The sequence below is a fragment of the Molothrus aeneus genome, chromosome Z (assembly GCF_037042795.1).
Source record: "Molothrus aeneus isolate 106 chromosome Z, BPBGC_Maene_1.0, whole genome shotgun sequence".
NCBI classification, from domain to species: Eukaryota; Metazoa; Chordata; class Aves; order Passeriformes; family Icteridae; genus Molothrus; species Molothrus aeneus.
The window spans coordinates 16,295,197-16,312,157 of record NC_089680.1 but is presented as its reverse complement, the minus strand read 5'-3'; the positions used below and the strand labels follow the sequence as shown (position 1 = coordinate 16,312,157).

The following is a 16,961-nucleotide window of genomic DNA, read 5'->3' as shown; positions in this document are numbered from 1 at the left end:
TCCCTCTCCCCTCCCCTTTCAGCCATGTGGAGAGGAAAATTTGAGGTACAAAGTGTAAAGATCATGAGTTAAGATATGAACAATTTACTAGAAACAGCTGGAATGTCAGTTACAGAGCAAAGCAGTGATACCCAACTGCACTTACTTGATCAGAAGAGACCCCTTCTCCTACCCCTGAAAAACTGTGAGTCTGTGAGGTGGTATAGAATAACCTCTGAGTATTAGGAATGCCCCCTCCCGGCAGCTGCAAAATTTAACCTTCTCCTGGTCAAAACCAGGACAGGAGCCCAGAACTGAACACAGGATTTGAGGTGTGGTCTCACCAATGTTGAGTACAATAGGACAAAAATTTGCTTGGTTCTGCTGGCCACACTATTTTTGATACAGGCCAGGATGTCTTTGGCCTTCTTGGCCACCTGGGCACACTGCTGGACCATGTTTGACTGGCTTTCAACCAGCATCCCCAGGTCCTTTTCTGCCAGGCAGCTTTCCTGCTCCTTTTCCCCAAGTCTGTAGTGCTGTCTGGGGGTATTGTGACCCAAGAACAGAACATGGCTCATATAATTGCTCTTGGTCCATTGTCCAGCTGGTCCAGATGACTCTGAATATCTTTCCTACCCTCTAGTAGATCAATTTTCCCACCCAATTTAGTGTTGTTGGCAAAGTGGCTTAGGGGACACTTGATCTCCACATCCAGATCAACAATAGTGACTTTGGGTTGGACTCAATGATCTTTGGGTTGGACTTGATGATCTGGGTTGGACTTAATGATCTTGAAGGTCTCTTCCAGCCCAGTGATTCTGTGATTCTGTAATAAAGACTCTAAAGAGGGCTGGCCCAAAAACTGAGTCCTGGGGAACACCATTGATGACCAGGGGACAAGTAGGTTCTTTTAGTAGAAGGTGATGTAGAGCCTTTATCAGACTTTTTTTGGGAAACAAGGAAAAAAGTCTCATTGTTTCTAGTAGGAATCACTGCTCTTTCAGCTGCATTAAAATGATGGGATTTCTGCTCATCAGTATCTTTTATGTAATTCCTATTTATTCACTTTCCCTCCAATAGGTTTATCTCCCTACTTTATACCCATGATTTATTTCTTTCAATGTTTTTGTTGATGTTTTTTTATGCAAATATTTGCCTGGAAGGGCCAGAGAATGTTAGAAAATGCTTTGATGCTTTGTTGTAGGGCTTCCCTCAGACATGGTGTTAAAGCACTCACCATCCTCCTCTCACCCGGGAACTTTTGTTCAGAAATTTTATTTTTCAAGATTCATTAAATCTAATAACTCCTCAGTGGAAACACAGATTTGAACATTAGACGCTGCATAACTAAATTAGGAGGTTTGCTAAGCTATAGATATTACTTATACATACAAATATATTATATATCTAATCTACATCTATATCTATATCTATATCATCTATATCTATATCTATGTCTAATATATATATCTATATATCTATAGATATACATATGTAACTTATATATAATTCTATATTGCAGTAGTAATTCTAGCCTATCCAGAAAATAATGCATAATCACTCATGTAGTCTAAAATTAAACAATACAAAAATCCACTGTTCAGCATTTTTTTGCCAAAACTTCCTGATGTTTTTCAGTCTTACTGAATGTTGTGTGTTGATAGGCCACATTTTAGTAAGGCACTGGAACTGCTCTTTTTGTTATGGCATAAATTACAGAGGAGATTTGTCTTAATTTTTGTAATGCTCTTTTTGTTTATGTGTAAGGGGATATGCTTGCAAATTGCAAATAGCTGTGCTTTTATTTCATGTACTATATGTACATACAGAGACAAGTATTAATGTGTATTGGAAATGTTAATTATTTTCATAATGCAATATTATGGAAGGTCTTGGATGATTTGAAGTTGTTGAATACTGCTTCTAAGTTAAATCTTTAATATTTTAAGTATACTTATATATAAGTCAACTTATCTACTAAATTTTCACAAGGAAAATTATTGATGTAGGTTTCATTTGGGAGCTCTAAGCAAAGAGTGAGGACTGAGTGTTAAATCAGAAGGTAAGGTGTCTGGAAAGGTTAAGTGCTAAGCTATTCATCATTTTGTCTTCTGCTTACAAAATAGCAATAACTAGTTAAATATCACAGCTCAAATGTACTTGAGAGCAATGGCAGATAGTTGATGTTGGCAGTGACATACATCTTGTTGAGTCTTTAATCTTCAGACAGAATTGAAGTCAACTTTAGATCAACAAATCATCCAGCAGAGGATAACCTGGTGAGGCATATTATGACAACTTTTGATTCTCACTAGAGGTAAAGGTATAAGAGAACATCAGGTGATAAGAATATTTTCAATGAAAAGAATCATTGCTGCAGTAGAAGTTTCTGGACTTCTGGAATATTGATGTTCATATTCCTGTTTTACTAGATTTAGAAGATAATGCTACACTCTGAATCCGAGAGAAGAAAGAGTTGAATCCATTATCAGATATTTCCTATCACATTTTTATAGTCACATATTTACATGAACAAGAACATATTTGTAACAGAAGACAGCTGAGAATACTTTTGATTTGATAGTTTTTGTGTAATAGTAAATATTTTAATCAGAATAAGAAAAAAGAAAAGAAAAGAAAAGAAAAGAAAAGAAAAGAAAAGAAAAGAAAAGAAAAGAAAAGAAAAGAAAAGAAAAGAAAAGAAAAGAAAAGAAAAGAAAAGAAAAGAAAAGAAAAGAAAAGTGCAGATGGAGTTGTCTATCTTAAAATGGTTTGCCTAGGAATAACAGAGAAAAAATCATGAATGAGGTGTAGCCAGGGGATTTTCTTTGTCTTCTGAGTGAGATTACAGCTTTGGCTTTGGCTCTGTGGCTGCAGTGCAATTCCTGCATGTAAACTAGTGCTAGTACATTAGTAATTGCTATAACTGAAACTATCCAACAATATATTCTCATATTTGCATAGGAAGTAGTGAACTGAAGTTTCATATATTGCCAAAGCCTTTATGCTGGCACGGAACTATAAGGTTATACTGGGATTTTTTTGTCCCACAAATTATACTTCTCAAAGAGCTGTTAATAAAACATTTGTTCTGTGTCCTCTCCCATTTTTGATTTTCCAAATATTTAGGATTATAAATAACTGCTTTTGAGGCATACTTTATTAAGAAATCACAGCAAATTTTTGTCTCTTTTCTAGGCAAAGTATTAAATTTCCTTTGTTCATATCATTAATTCAATTTTCTAGAACTCGGAAGGGAAAACTATTAGTAATAGAATTTTAAGTGATTTCTTGATACCTAAAATAGCTTTTTCTATTAATAAGACTCCCAATGTATTTTGTGATTTTCCAAGAAGAAAATACATATTCTCATCTTAAATGCCTATTCTGAGTAACTGCAAACTCATCTATTACGTTTGTCATTTATTAAGAATTCAGTGTGATTTTTCCAACAGCTCAGTCTTGTATGAAACAGAGGAAAATTTTGTTTATATCCTCCCTTTGGAGAGGCAGTATTAAACACTGGTCGCAAGTTGACTGTTTTTATGAGAACATTTTGGACCCAGCTTTCAATGGCAGTCTCTCTTCTCACACCTCCTGAGTAAATGGCACTGAGGGCAGGAGCTGGGGGAGTTAAGTCACTTGTACTATAAGCGAAGATCAGGTTCATGACCATCTGAGGAGCCTGAATGTCAATGAAAACTGATGAGATGCATCCCAGAAGCTTGAGGGAACTGCCTGATGTAGCCACTAAGCCACTCTCTGAAAGTCATGGCAGTCAGGTAAAGTCCCAGGTGACTGAAAGATGGAAAATGTTGTGCCCATTTTAGAAGGAACTAGAAAGGACGAAAGGAACCATGTATCTCATGAGGTTTTACAACACCAAGAATCAGGTGCTGTGCTTGGGTTGACGCATACTCTGATATCAGCACAGGCTGGGGGATGAACGGATGCAGAGCAGCCCTGCTGAAAAGGGCTTGGTGGCTGAGACGCTGGACATGACCCAGCCATGGGCACTCCCAGCCCAGAAAGCCAAACGTGCCCTGGGCTGCATCCAGAGCAGCGTGGGCAGCAGGGCCAGGGAGGGGATTCTGCCCCTCTGCTCTGCTCTGCTCTGGTGAGAGCCCACCTGGAACCCTGCATTCAGCTCTGGGGTCCCAGCACAGGGAGGACATGGAACTGTGGGAGTGATATCAGAGGAGAGACACAAAGGTGATTAGAGGGATCAAGGTCCTCTCCTAAGATGACAGGCTGAGAGAAATTAGCTTGTCCAGCCTGTAGGAAAGAAGGCTCTAGGGTGACCTTTCTGTGGCTTTTCAGTACCTGAAGGAGGCCTATAAAAATACCTGGATAACTGTTTACAAGCACATGTAGTAACAGGACAAAGGGTAATGGCCATAAACTTAAAGAGGGTAGGTTTAGTTTAGATATTAGATATTCTTTCCTCTGAGGGTGATCAGGCAATTAAACAGCTTGCCCAGATAAGCTGTGTATGCTCCATCCCTGGAAGTGGATGGGGCTTTGAGAACTGTGGTCTAGTGAAAGGTGGCCTTGCCCATGGCAGAGGGGCTGGAACTAGATGATCTATAAGGTCTCTTCCAAGCCAAGACATTCCACATTTCAATTATTCTATGCTTGCAGATTAATGTAAAAAGTTTTCAAGCATTTTCCAAGTGGATCTACATTTGCATTTAATAGGATCCTTAGACAATAAAGGCATTCTGTAACCTCATCTGTATTTTGTCTCTGACACCTTGTTAGAACCACTAATGTAGGCTTGTGTAAAAGGTGAATTTGTATTAGCATTATTAGAATGCTGCTTTTCTCATAAGAAATTACAGAATTTAATTACCAATTCAGGTTTTAAAAAATGAATTAAAAATTTAAGCTGTGAATATATGCAACAACTATGACACCGGCTCTCCCATCTAAAAAAGAAATATTAATTGGGAAACTTTTAGGGCAGCCATGGATTTAATTTTGGACTTTACTGCCTCTCCATGGAAAACACAGAAATGTTATCTGTTTAATTCCAGAATTTACATATTTTTTAGAATGAAAATTCAGGAACATGAAGCATAGTTAAAAGGAGTATTGTACAGCAATGATTTTACTATTATTACTTTTAATTAAGAAGCTGTGCTTGAATATTATATGAATGTATAAGTAACATGTGTGGGAGTCAAATCCTGTTTTTGCATTTGTGCACTCATGGAAGGGATGTCACCTCCTCCCTCCCTTCCTAAAGGGCTGTATTACATGCTCATTAAGCCTGATTTTACTGGGCACCCTACCAAAGATGGTGGATAACTTCTGCATTAAGAAGACATAAATAAGCCCCTAGATGCAGGTTTCAGGGTTGTGAAAGTCCATACTGCCTTATCACCCTTCTTTTTCCCCCTCCTCCAAATGGCAATGTCTGTGGTATTTGAAGAATATTTTGGAATTCATGGCTCCACAATTTTGTGTACTTTAGGTCAAGACACAGGATTTGAGAATCTTTAGTTTTCATACATGTTTTTTATAGACACACATTTGTGCTCTCTCTCTCTCTGAAAAAGTTTGCCTAGCAGGTTTCACTCTGTAATCTGGATTACCTTTCTGACAGCTCATATAGCCTAACTCTATCCTTATCTACATTGTTTGTTACAAAAATTTTAAACAGTTATTTACAGGAAGGAATCAGAGATGTGGTGCTGAATGGAAACCAGGTTGAAATAAAAATTTTATAAAGGAGAAGCAAGTTGTTCCCCACTCATTTGGTTTCTATCTTTCGAAAATATGATTAAGCTTCAAGCAGTAGATCTTGTCTACCTGGTATTCCATGACCAGTTTGATACAGAGAACTATGGAAAATGAATGTTTGACTCTAACAGAATGCACTTTGATGCCACAATTGAAAAATGAGCAAAAGACTTCTTAAACCAGAGGCAAAAATGTGTTTACTTGGAAAGAAAAGGTGTTGGTCATGAAGGAGGTAATTTGTGGATTTTCTCAAGGATCAGTCTTGACATTTAGCAATTTTCAGGAATAGGGTTACTGAAATTTTCTGACACAGTGTGTCTGTGTGTTGTCACTGCAAAACAGGTGGAAATATGGTAAGGCTGATGAGCAGATAGGCTTCTAAAAAATACAGAGATTAAATTCACAGTTGCAGAGGTCAAGATCATGTATTCAGTTTTCATGCAGCATGTCAGAGATCATTAAATGCAAAAAATGAAATAAATGAAATTCCAAATCGAACAGTCACAGGAGGACTATCCAGTAATTTTAGATGAGAACAGATGCAAAATAAGTCTATTAGGACTATTTAAGGAGGGGAATTTTTATTTTGTCAGCAGAGACTAGAAAAATGGCTTATTCAGACTAGTAAAATTAATTCTGAGATTTAACATAGTCTGTTAACTATGAAAACATCAGAAGTAAACATCAGGTAAGGAAAAAAACCTGATTGAAAGATGAACTAGACAAAAGAATGTATGTCTATAAAACTTCTACAAATAAATTTAGGCTAACAATCTAAGATTATTCCAAATAAAGAAAATTAAGAAACTCAGTAACTTCCAATAATACCATAACAGCAGCAGATGTAAAAAATAAACTACTTTTCAAATGAAATGTGAGAAATGAAAAAAATGTGATTATGTGAAGTGGTCATGCAAGGATTTTATCCAGGATATCCTGGTTAGTCTTATAAATTTCTTATTGCCCTAGAGGACATATTATTGTTTGACTACTGCTCGCTTGTCAGGTGGCATAACTTAATCAACTGATGAGCCCAGAGGTGAAAAATAGCCCCTATAGAATTCCAAGAGATTGCTCCCTGCAGGCAGATCTTGGCAAGCTTCATCCCATTCATCTATTTGTTATGGAAATAAAATTCAATTGCATGACTCATGCCTTTTCCCAGTAATTTTCATAATCTTAGTCACAGCAATTACTGTAAATTGACTGTAGAATCTAGTGCCCTTCTGTCATGTTAGAGAGAGACTATATATGACAAGAAAAAATGTGATGCATTTTTTACTTATCTTTTTTCTCATACCTGCAAACCATACTGGGAACATTGACATACATGTTAGGTGCTGTGAAAACCAGGCAGAGAAGCTGTGCTTGAGTCCATCCCACTACCCAAGAAGGCTGCTATATTTTTTGTGATTTCTTTCTCATAAATGGTTCTGCTCCATGTCTCTAATACATCAGAGATGACCACCTGAGCAGAGTTAGATGAGACAGTGACTATCATGTTGGTAACACCAGATGCCTTGCCTAGTAGTCCATTAGTATTTAGTTCTTCAATTACTAATGGAACTGAGAGGTAGAACTTTCAGTGACTGAAAAATTAGCAACATCTGTTGTGGTTTAGCACTTGTAGGCAGCTAAGCTTCATACAGCTTGCTTAGTCCCCTCAAGTCCTGTCTCCCACAGGAGGAGGGGGAGAGAAAGGGGAGGGCAGAAGTGACAAAACTCACGCAATCAGGACAAAGAGAGTTTAAAAAGAAGTAAACAAATCAGTGATGCAAAAGCACTCATCGCAAATTGATCCACATTCAGTCTCTAAGCAATAGAGACCTTAAAACTCCCATTCCACCTCTGTCTCCAGCTTTTTCTGATGAATGTGACTATAGCATATTCCTTTGGTCAGTTTGGATCCAATGTGTCAGCCTTGTCACCTCTCAGCCTCTTGCCCACTCCTAATTGACTCACTGGGGCACCACAGTGAGAAAAAGAATTTTTTGCAGTATTAGCACTGTTCAGTTATTAGCACTGTTTGGTTATAAATCCAAAGTATAACACTATATGAGTTGCTATGAGAAGCACTAACTCCATTCTAGATAGAACCAGTACAATATTCCAGTGCTGAAAGAAAAGGCAAAGCATTCCAGGACTATTGAATAAATGGTGCTTCTTTCATTCCAATGGGATTTGCTCTCCTTTAACAAGGGATTAGTTGGTTGAAGAAGTCAATTGTGATTTTCTGATTCTCTAGTTTTAAGGCATTTCTGTCTCAGTCATAATTTTGTTGCAATGAAGTGGTAAATTCATGATTATGACACTTAGCATGTGATATGATATCTTCATCTACATTATGATACCAAACCTGGTGAGGTTTCCTGATCAGTAGACTAAACTTCTATTATTTTTAGGTGCTTAAAATGTAGTTCACATGTTGACACAATTAAATTTGTTTTATTACCCCAAAGGACCCTTGTCAGATAATAGTATACTGGCAAAACAATGCCTGTTGTAGTCTTACAGAAATCTTTTCTTCTATTTTAACTAAACCAGCAGCTTACAGTAAAGGAAAACAAGGTCACTTATCCTAAAAGGAAAACTGAATTTTGAAATAAACCTCAGTTTCTGGCAGAGCTAGAACTGGAAGGAAGCTGGGTGGAAGACCCTGTGTTTTTCTTTGTTGTAACTTGTTGAGATTGATGTAACATAGTTATCACACCATATGCCTTGTCTGCCACATGTGAGATGATTTGGGTGGTCCAGTCATCATTTAAAGACAATATTGTGTCCAAGGGAAACTGTGGGGTTTATGTAAAATGCTGTGTGATCTGGCAACTGCTAGTGTTGGTCATCAAACTGCGTGTCTCTGGCTCTGGCAACAGCAACTTCTCAGGGAAAAAAATGTAGGACTTTCTACTCCCTATGTCTCTTCTCTGTCCTTTTCTGTGGAAGAACTAAATACCCTCAGGTGAGGATTTCCATAGGTTGCAAAAGGTGAACAACTCTAAGCCAACATTTGCTTTGGAAGAAGTTTAACTAAATGTTAATGTCTTAAGGATAAGAACACTACTATGACACTGACTTGAGGACGCTTTATACTCTGCAGTGTCAACCAAATCTAATGAAACACCAGATTCTTAAAAAAAATTGGTTATAAATAGAAGACTGATTGTTATGATTTAGGTGGTACCCCCAATTCAGTGGCTCCCCAAGACTCTTCAAACCATGCACCACTCCATCTTGTTCCTGGCTTTCCCCTTCTCCTCTTTCTGTAGCAGTCTGGAGAGGAGAATGGGAGGAACAAAAAACAAGTAAAAATTGCACACTGACAGAAGAAAAAATTTACCAGAAACAGCAATAAGTTAATGAAATGTACAGTAAAAACCACAACACTAATGACAGAAGTTACAAGAAAACTCTTCATTCACACAGAAAAAACCCTGACAATAGAAAATTAATAAATCAGGCTGCTCCCTTCGCCATGGTTACTTGCCCAAACCAGAACCCCTTCTTGCTGGAAGAAAGTCTCTTTCTCCCACTCCTGACAATGATGTGAGGTGGTATAGAATAATGTCTGGGTCCTGGCCATGCCTTTTATCAGCTACTGGAAAAATTAGTCCTGTCCTGGCCAGACTTGGAATTCTGATTTATATAAGTTTTTGGTTGCTGTGTGTCTCCTCTTGCATTAAAAATATCTAGTCTGCTTTGAGAACTTGTTGACAATAATACTGTTCTCTCCCAGTTTCCAACTGTTGAATTGCATTTGTGTTTCTTACTTCTGCATTTCCTTCTAAATGCTGTATTCTGTCGCTGGGTAGAAGAGAATACTACAGGAAAATAAATCAATAGAGGGAAATATTGTAGATGTTAACAAGCTGAGTATATACAGTTAATATCCTTACAGGAAGGGATGCCATCCAGGACCACCTTGACAAATTTGAGAGGTGGGTTCATGTGAACTTCGTTGAAGTCAACAGGGGAAAGTACAAGATCCTGCCCATGTGCTGGGACAATTTCTAATATTGGTACAGACTAGGGGTGAATGGATTGAGAACAGCTCCACAGAGAAGGACTTGAGAATACTGGTGAATGAGAATTGGATGTGAGCTGGCAATGTGCATTTGCAGCCCAGAAAGCCAACAGTATCTTGAGCAAAAAGGGTGTGACCAGTATGTTGAAGGGAGACTCCACCTGGTAAACTTAATCCAGTCCTGGGGCTTCCAGTACAAGAAAGGCATGAGCCTGCTGGAATGGCTTCAGTGAAGGGCTGTGAAGATTGCCAGAGGTCTAGAACACTTCTGTGAAGGAAAGCTGAGACAGTTGGGAGGGTTTAGACTGAAGGAGAAAAGGTTCTGTTGTCACCTTATTGCCACCTTTCAACATTTAAAGTGCACTTATGAGCAAGGTAGGAGGAGACTTCTCATCAGTGCCTGTACTGACAGGACAAGGGACAATGGTTTCAAATGGAAAGAGAGTAGGTGTAGATCGGACCTAAAAGATTATTTATGGTGAAGGTGATGTGACATTGGAACAGTATGCCTGGAGAAATTGTGCATGACTCATCATGGGAAGTATTCAGACAGATTGGACAAGGCCTTGTACTAGATGATTTTTGAAAGTTGTTTCCAAATGAAACCATTTGCGATTCTGCAATTCCGTGATCATTCATGTAATACAAAAACAAGGCTTTCCATAAAATGTTCTCATTTTGTTGTGTATTTAATGATTCCTTTGCTACCACATTAGCTGTTTGATACTTTCAAATTTCTTCCAGTTTGATTTTATCACAGAATAACTTGCATTTTTTTCAGGATATTGAATTTTAATTGTGTTTCTAACCTCCTCTTTTTGTTCACAATTATGTAATGTTATAATTTGAAGAAGCAAAAAACTTTGTTACTAAATGTAGCATAGAATATTATAATGGCCTTTAAATTAAGCCAGTAGATATGATATATCACAAAAAAGAAAATAATGAAACACATGCACAGATCCATTATATAATCAAAAGTGTGCTATGCAGGATACTAAAGACAGAATTCTTGATGTAAGTTTAGTAGGAGTGATTGTTCTCAACAAGGAGGTTGTATAAAAGTTGCAAAGATGTGTAGGTAAATAGGCAGGTAAATAAATTTTCTACAGCCAAGAAAGAACTTTTGGCCAAGCCAAAAGCCAACTTCTCTAGTTTCAAATGCGGTCAAGAGGCATCTCATTGTTAGAAGAAACAAGATCTTTGAATGTCTTTGCTGTGTCCTTTCAAACTCTCTCTAACAACATTGCTGATTAAGGGCACTATTGCCCCTCAAAATATTAGTGATCACTGCAGAAAATATTTATTAATCTTATTCATCATCACAGTAAGGAGCTTTTTCTTTGCTTAACTGAGTATACCTTTTATTTTTGCTTTCTCTGTCTTTCTTTTATTTTTTAAGTACACTGATTTGAATTATCTTACCCTCACAGGCTGCTTAAAAAACCTCAAAGTGCTCAATGTGAGTTTCAATAATTTGAAGTCAGTTCCTCCAGAACTGGGTGATTGTGAGAATCTAGAAAAACTGGATTTGTCTGGAAATATGGAAATAACAGAGCTCCCATTTGAAGTAAGATAACAATCTATGTTTGTTTCCATCTTTCTTATTTGGCATAAAAGGTATTTTATTACAGTGTTCAAATCTTTTCTTAACAGATTAAATTATACTCCTTCAAGTTTTTAACAATAATGTTTTACTAGTAATATCATTGAAAATGCCTTAAAAGCACTTAAATACGGCCAAAGTACTTTGTTTTGGTTTTCCAGTAACTAAATTTTACTTGTATATATTCTGATATATTAAGGAGGACAGGATCCTAAAGGAGATTTGGCTGTGGTAATAAGCAGAAGGCTGCAAATAGCTGTTTTCTGTAAAAATAAAATATATCTTCATAGTCAAATTCACATACACACTTTGTTCCCAGTGTCTGTTTTAGTTTAAAAACTGTATGGAAAGTTCTATAAACAGCACTGCATTTTGCTATGAGCACAAATATCTCTCTGAAAAAGATATTACATGTGAGGAATAGCATGAATGTATAATAGACTGAGAAAAGAAGTCCCAGGCATGCACCAGCATTATTTTCTTTCTGTTGGCTGCATAACTGCTCTCTGCCACAGCTGCTCTGAGACTTATTGTCAGGAGGAAATAAAATCATTGGCTGGTACCTAACCACAATTTTTGCTGTCATCTGTATTTCTCAGGTTCTTAATATCCTGATTTCTGGGGGGTGAGTAGAGGAACCTTCAGGGAAAAGTGTCAGCCTCTTCTTTACTGATTCCTACTTTTTCCCTAAACATCTGTTACTGGTAATTCACTGGCAATGTTGGAGTGGATTAAATTTATGTGAGATCTGATTTAGCCCTGCTTATGTTCTCTTCTGAGGAAAGTAATAGTAATTAATTTTCTCCACTGACTTTTCATAGTAACGAAGTTTATTTAAAAAAATTGCTAAAAAAAATGAGTGAACAAAATGGAAACAAAGAGTGAACCTTCCCACAATAAATGGACATGAAAAAGAAATGCTAGCAACAGAATAACCAGCGCAGGTGTCCTTTCTCCTGCCTCTTCTCCTTTGGATAGCAAAGTCAGTGACTGAAACAGATAGAATTTAACTAGTAAAAAGGAATCATAATGGAATCAGGAAATCATATGTCCTGAATAGGCAAATGAATTAAACAAAATTATCTTGGAATATAAGATATTGTGAGAATATGTGAGTATATTCAAACCTGTGGATGGAAATTTACTCCCAGTCACTGCTGTTTTAAAACCACTGAGTATTTTCCCAGCTGCTTACATAGGTCTTGTAGTGGAAGGATTTACCCATGTTTATGCATTATGGGTAGCCTTTGCATGGAAACCTACCTGTGCATGTAAGTCTTTTCAGGGCTGAGTCTGAGAGACTGATGTTTCTTTTGGAGAGCTCTAAAATATTGTTTCTTTCATAAAGTCTCCTATTCAATGAAATTGAAAGCCACAAAAGTGAGTGTAGGTTATGGCCTAATCGTTCACTTAAAACTCAGGGAAAAAAAGTTGGAGTTGTGCAAATAACCGTATATAATAGTAAAAACTGCAAGCAACATCATGTTAGTATGGTACAAAAGGTCAAGAAGAAAAATATTGGCATTATTTATTGTGTTTCTCTGGAGGCCGAAACTCAATTTATATTTGTAGTGATCTGGGAGGTAGGCTACACAAGCTCTTCTGATTTAGATTATAAACTCTGTTTCTCAGAATCAAAATTTCAAGGGCAGCTTTGGAAGCTGAACATACAATTAAAGGAACACTTTTGTTGAATGATGTGACGTGCTGCTAAGTGTTTGGCCTTTAGCATACTTACTATGGCTCATATTATGCAGAACAAATGCATTAGAATCCTTGCTGACATAATAGGTGTCTAATGTTGACTCTCAGACAAACAGTGATTAGCAAGTAACTGTTTAATAAATTAAAATATTGAATTAGTCTTAACAGTCTAAAAAGGGAAAACAGAAAAATAGTGCTGGGCTAGCTTTGAATAGCCAAATGCCTACCTGTCTGATCACTTCATCCCCCTCTTCAGCATGACATTGGGAGGAAATATTTTGAGAAAACTCATGGTTCAAGATATAAGACAGGGAGATTGTTTCTCATTTACTTTTGTAGGCAAAACAGACTGTACTTTGGGAAGATTCATTTAATATTTGTCAACATATATTTCAGTAGTAAGACACAAAGACAATAAAAAAAAAATCTTCCCCTCTCTCCCAAGGTCAACTTAATTTCAGATTCCTATTCTGTCCCTGAGTAGTGCAGGGTGGCAAGGAAAGTTACAGCCAGAACAGAGTGGTTTATAGCTGCTTCTCCTTCATCCTCACACTTTTGTTCTCCCCTTGTCATGGGGATCCCCATGTCATGGGAGTCCCCATGGGCTGAGCTTTTTTCAGGAATATCCATCTGCAGCAGGATGAGTCTTCCATGAACTGTAGTGTGGGGATCTACTCCACCATGCAGCACCTCCGCTTCCTCCTTCTTTGACTTGGTATTTCCTCTGTTCTTTCTTACTCTTTTTATTTTGTCCCTTTCTCTGGTGGATCTTTCCCTCTTTCTTAAATTAGTTTTTAGAGTGGCACCACCACACACTTTGCTGAGGAGCTTTGCTGTGTCTTGTGCTCAGTCCATTGGAGCCATCTGGAATTGTTGGTATCCATTTAGGGTAGCCTCTGGTGTCTTTCTGCAGAGCATCTTCCCCTGAACTCCCCACACTGCCAGCACATTGCCATGGACAAGCAATACAAGTATTAATGACCACAAGTTAGATTATATAATTTATTGTCCAATAGAATTGTTGCTAACATCCATTAATCCAGTGAAATGCTCATAAGGGTTGGCTGTGTCTCTCATGTGGAGTCAGTACTAGGAATTGGAGATTATAATAAAGCAAATATGTGCAAGCTCTGTTTTAGTAGGAGAATGACTTCTCTTTACAAACTAGGAAGAAAGAGAAAACTTGGCAACCAATAGAAAAAATAACATAGAAGGTTGATAAATATGTTTCCTGTTTATCCTCTCTTAGGAAGTTAAATTTTTATTTGACTTTCAAGTCCTTAAAAGTTTCTTCTGGGAAGATTAAAGGAGTGTGTGAGAATGGCATCAGTATTCTTCAGTGTAAAACTTAGTGAGAAGTAATTAAGGCCAACTGCAGCCCAGTAGAAATTATTTAAGGGTTTTTTTTTTTTGCATAGAGTAATGGCCAGAGAGACATCCCATCCAAAACCATGACATTATTCTTGTCCAAATGCACCTCATGAAGTGGCTGTATCAGCCTATAAGAAACACACATGTCCAAGTGCCTGGACTATTTCTATTTGGAACTGTGCTTTGGAGCTGCTCCTTGAGGGACATTCCTTCTGCAACAGTATCAGGAGGAAAGCAGATTGCTCATTTGTCTGTTCATTTCTAGCAAAAAGCTCTTTCTCTGCCTGTAAAGGCCACTTTCAACACTCTGTAAGTCATCTCACTAAATCTTAAAATGAGGTAATCTGATGCTACATGAAAAAAACTGGGGATGTGTACTCTCATCTTTTACTTTCTCAAGGATTAGGACTTCATACCATTCCATATTATGTCCAAGGAACAGCAATCTGTTTCAATGTCTAGCTTTCAATTTTTTAAAATTTGTTCTGTTGTTGGATGTCTAACATTTTTAGATTTAGATATTTATTAGGTATTATCTAATTAAATATTTAGATATTATGTCTAACATTTTAGATATTCGTTAAAATCAATATTTGATTAGTATAACAAGAAGTAAAACTTGGCAGAGAAAGCTTAGGGATCTGCAGTGGAGTTCAAGTCTATATTAGCTGCACTTGCAAATAAGCAATATCTTCCTCCGGACATGAGTGAAAATATAAATTGAAATAAAATATAAGTGTACATAAGAAAGGTCAACCTACATGACATTATGTTTATGTAGTCAGCTTGAAACATGTGGGATCTCAGCACACTGTTCCCAATGTCCAGAGATGCCAGGAGAACCCTTGGGGGGTCTCGAAAATCCTGGAATGTTGCCAAGAGTGTCTGGTGGCTTGATTTTGATCCATCCACAGAAATAACAAGAGTTTGAGGACAAGAGAATCACTTTAGAGTAAAAGGTGTAAAATAGACACATTTAGAAAGTGAAATATAGATTTTAAGGTTTTTGGGTACAGGGGGGTTATGGAGACAAGATGGAGGGATCAGGGCGTGTCTTGTCCTTCTTCTTCCTTCTTCTTGTCCTCCATCTCCTGTGGTGATGTTGGCATTTGGGGATTGGTTTATGGTGAAGGTGCACTTGCCAACATGGGTGAAAAGCATTGGGAAATAAAGGTAAATATTATGTACGTAGATATTAGTATAAAAAGACATGACCGCCCCGTGGGTGGTCAGAGAGTGCCTGTGACTGCTTGCAGATCAGACCTCTGTTGGGCAGACAGAAAATTTTGTAGATAAGAAATAATAAACAACCTGAAGACCGAAAAGCTGAAGAGTCCAGACTCATCCTTTAAAACGCGTGCCACCCAAGAACCACACTACCCGTGTCGGGGCAGAGACAGACAGCCGAACCCGACAGAAACAGACCTCAGTAGCCAAGTTTAGCAGAGGAAGGTACACTATGAGGCCTAAGGCACAATCCTCCCTGACATGACACATACCTTATAAGATTCTTAGGTGGAGAGGACTTTGCTCTTCTAGCTAAGATGCTCAGGAGAGGCATGCCTAGTACCTTATCCAATCCCTCTCTCACCACAGTGTCATTATACTATAAACTATGTATTAGTAGTTACAGGGAGAAGGAGATGGATAGATTTATTTCCAAATTTCTTGTCTATTTTGCATGTGAATTTAATCATTAGTATGATGATAGTATTTGTATTTTAACTATTGGATAGTGTTCCTCACACTATTATCATCATACAGGTTATGCAATAAAATTCTTCTTCAGGAAAAAGCTCGGTATTATAAATAATATATTTTATTATTAAAGTTTGTAGAAAAACTGCTCTGACCTTATTTTCAGGTGTGCTTTCTTCAGAAAGTATTGCTTTCTACAATTATTTACTGAACCACACAATTAGAGTTTCCTGTGCAGGATATTTCAAAAAGACAGCTCTGTTGTGGATTCCTTTTTTCCTGCCAATAGTGTTGCTGCAGCCAACAGCAGCTATGTGACCCAAAGGAACTTCAATGAGAAGAGAGGGAATGTTAAGAAGTTCTAATTTCCTCCATCCGTACCATCTGGTACAGCACATACTGTCAGTCACAGGACAGGCAAGCCATTCCACAGTACCAGGAGCAAGACAGAAATGCTTGTGCTGATGTTCTGATACAGAAAACAAATTTAATTTTTTTTCAACATCATTGTGCCTTCAGCAGTGTTCAATACTACATCTGAGGAGTCCCAGTAAGAGACCAGAATTTTTTCTGTATCATCTGAGTAGCACAAAATGAAGAAATTAGAGACTGTTAAAGCATATGAATAATTTGTCAAGCAGAGTGAGTACCTATGAATACCTACATCTTCATGTCAATCCTGTATATACTGATCTTTGAAATTCTGAGAAATTAAAATGCTATGCTTCATGGTTGCTTTAACACACTGTGTTTTCAAAAGATCAAATTAAATCTTGTTTTGTATTTCTGATGCACAGTTTCAGTTCAGTCCTATTATAAGCAAGCACAGACATG

General features: G+C 37.5%; 1 protein-coding gene across 1 annotated transcript in view; it reads left to right on the top strand.

The window, feature by feature from the left end:
- Positions 1 to 16,961, top strand: part of LRRC2 (leucine rich repeat containing 2) — a 66,275-nt gene that overhangs the window by 27,065 nt on the left and 22,249 nt on the right. Inside the window, exon 4 of the mRNA XM_066569612.1 lies at positions 11,182 to 11,318. Coding sequence (XP_066425709.1) covers positions 11,182 to 11,318 — 137 coding nt within the window. The remainder of the gene's footprint in view (positions 1 to 11,181; positions 11,319 to 16,961) is intronic.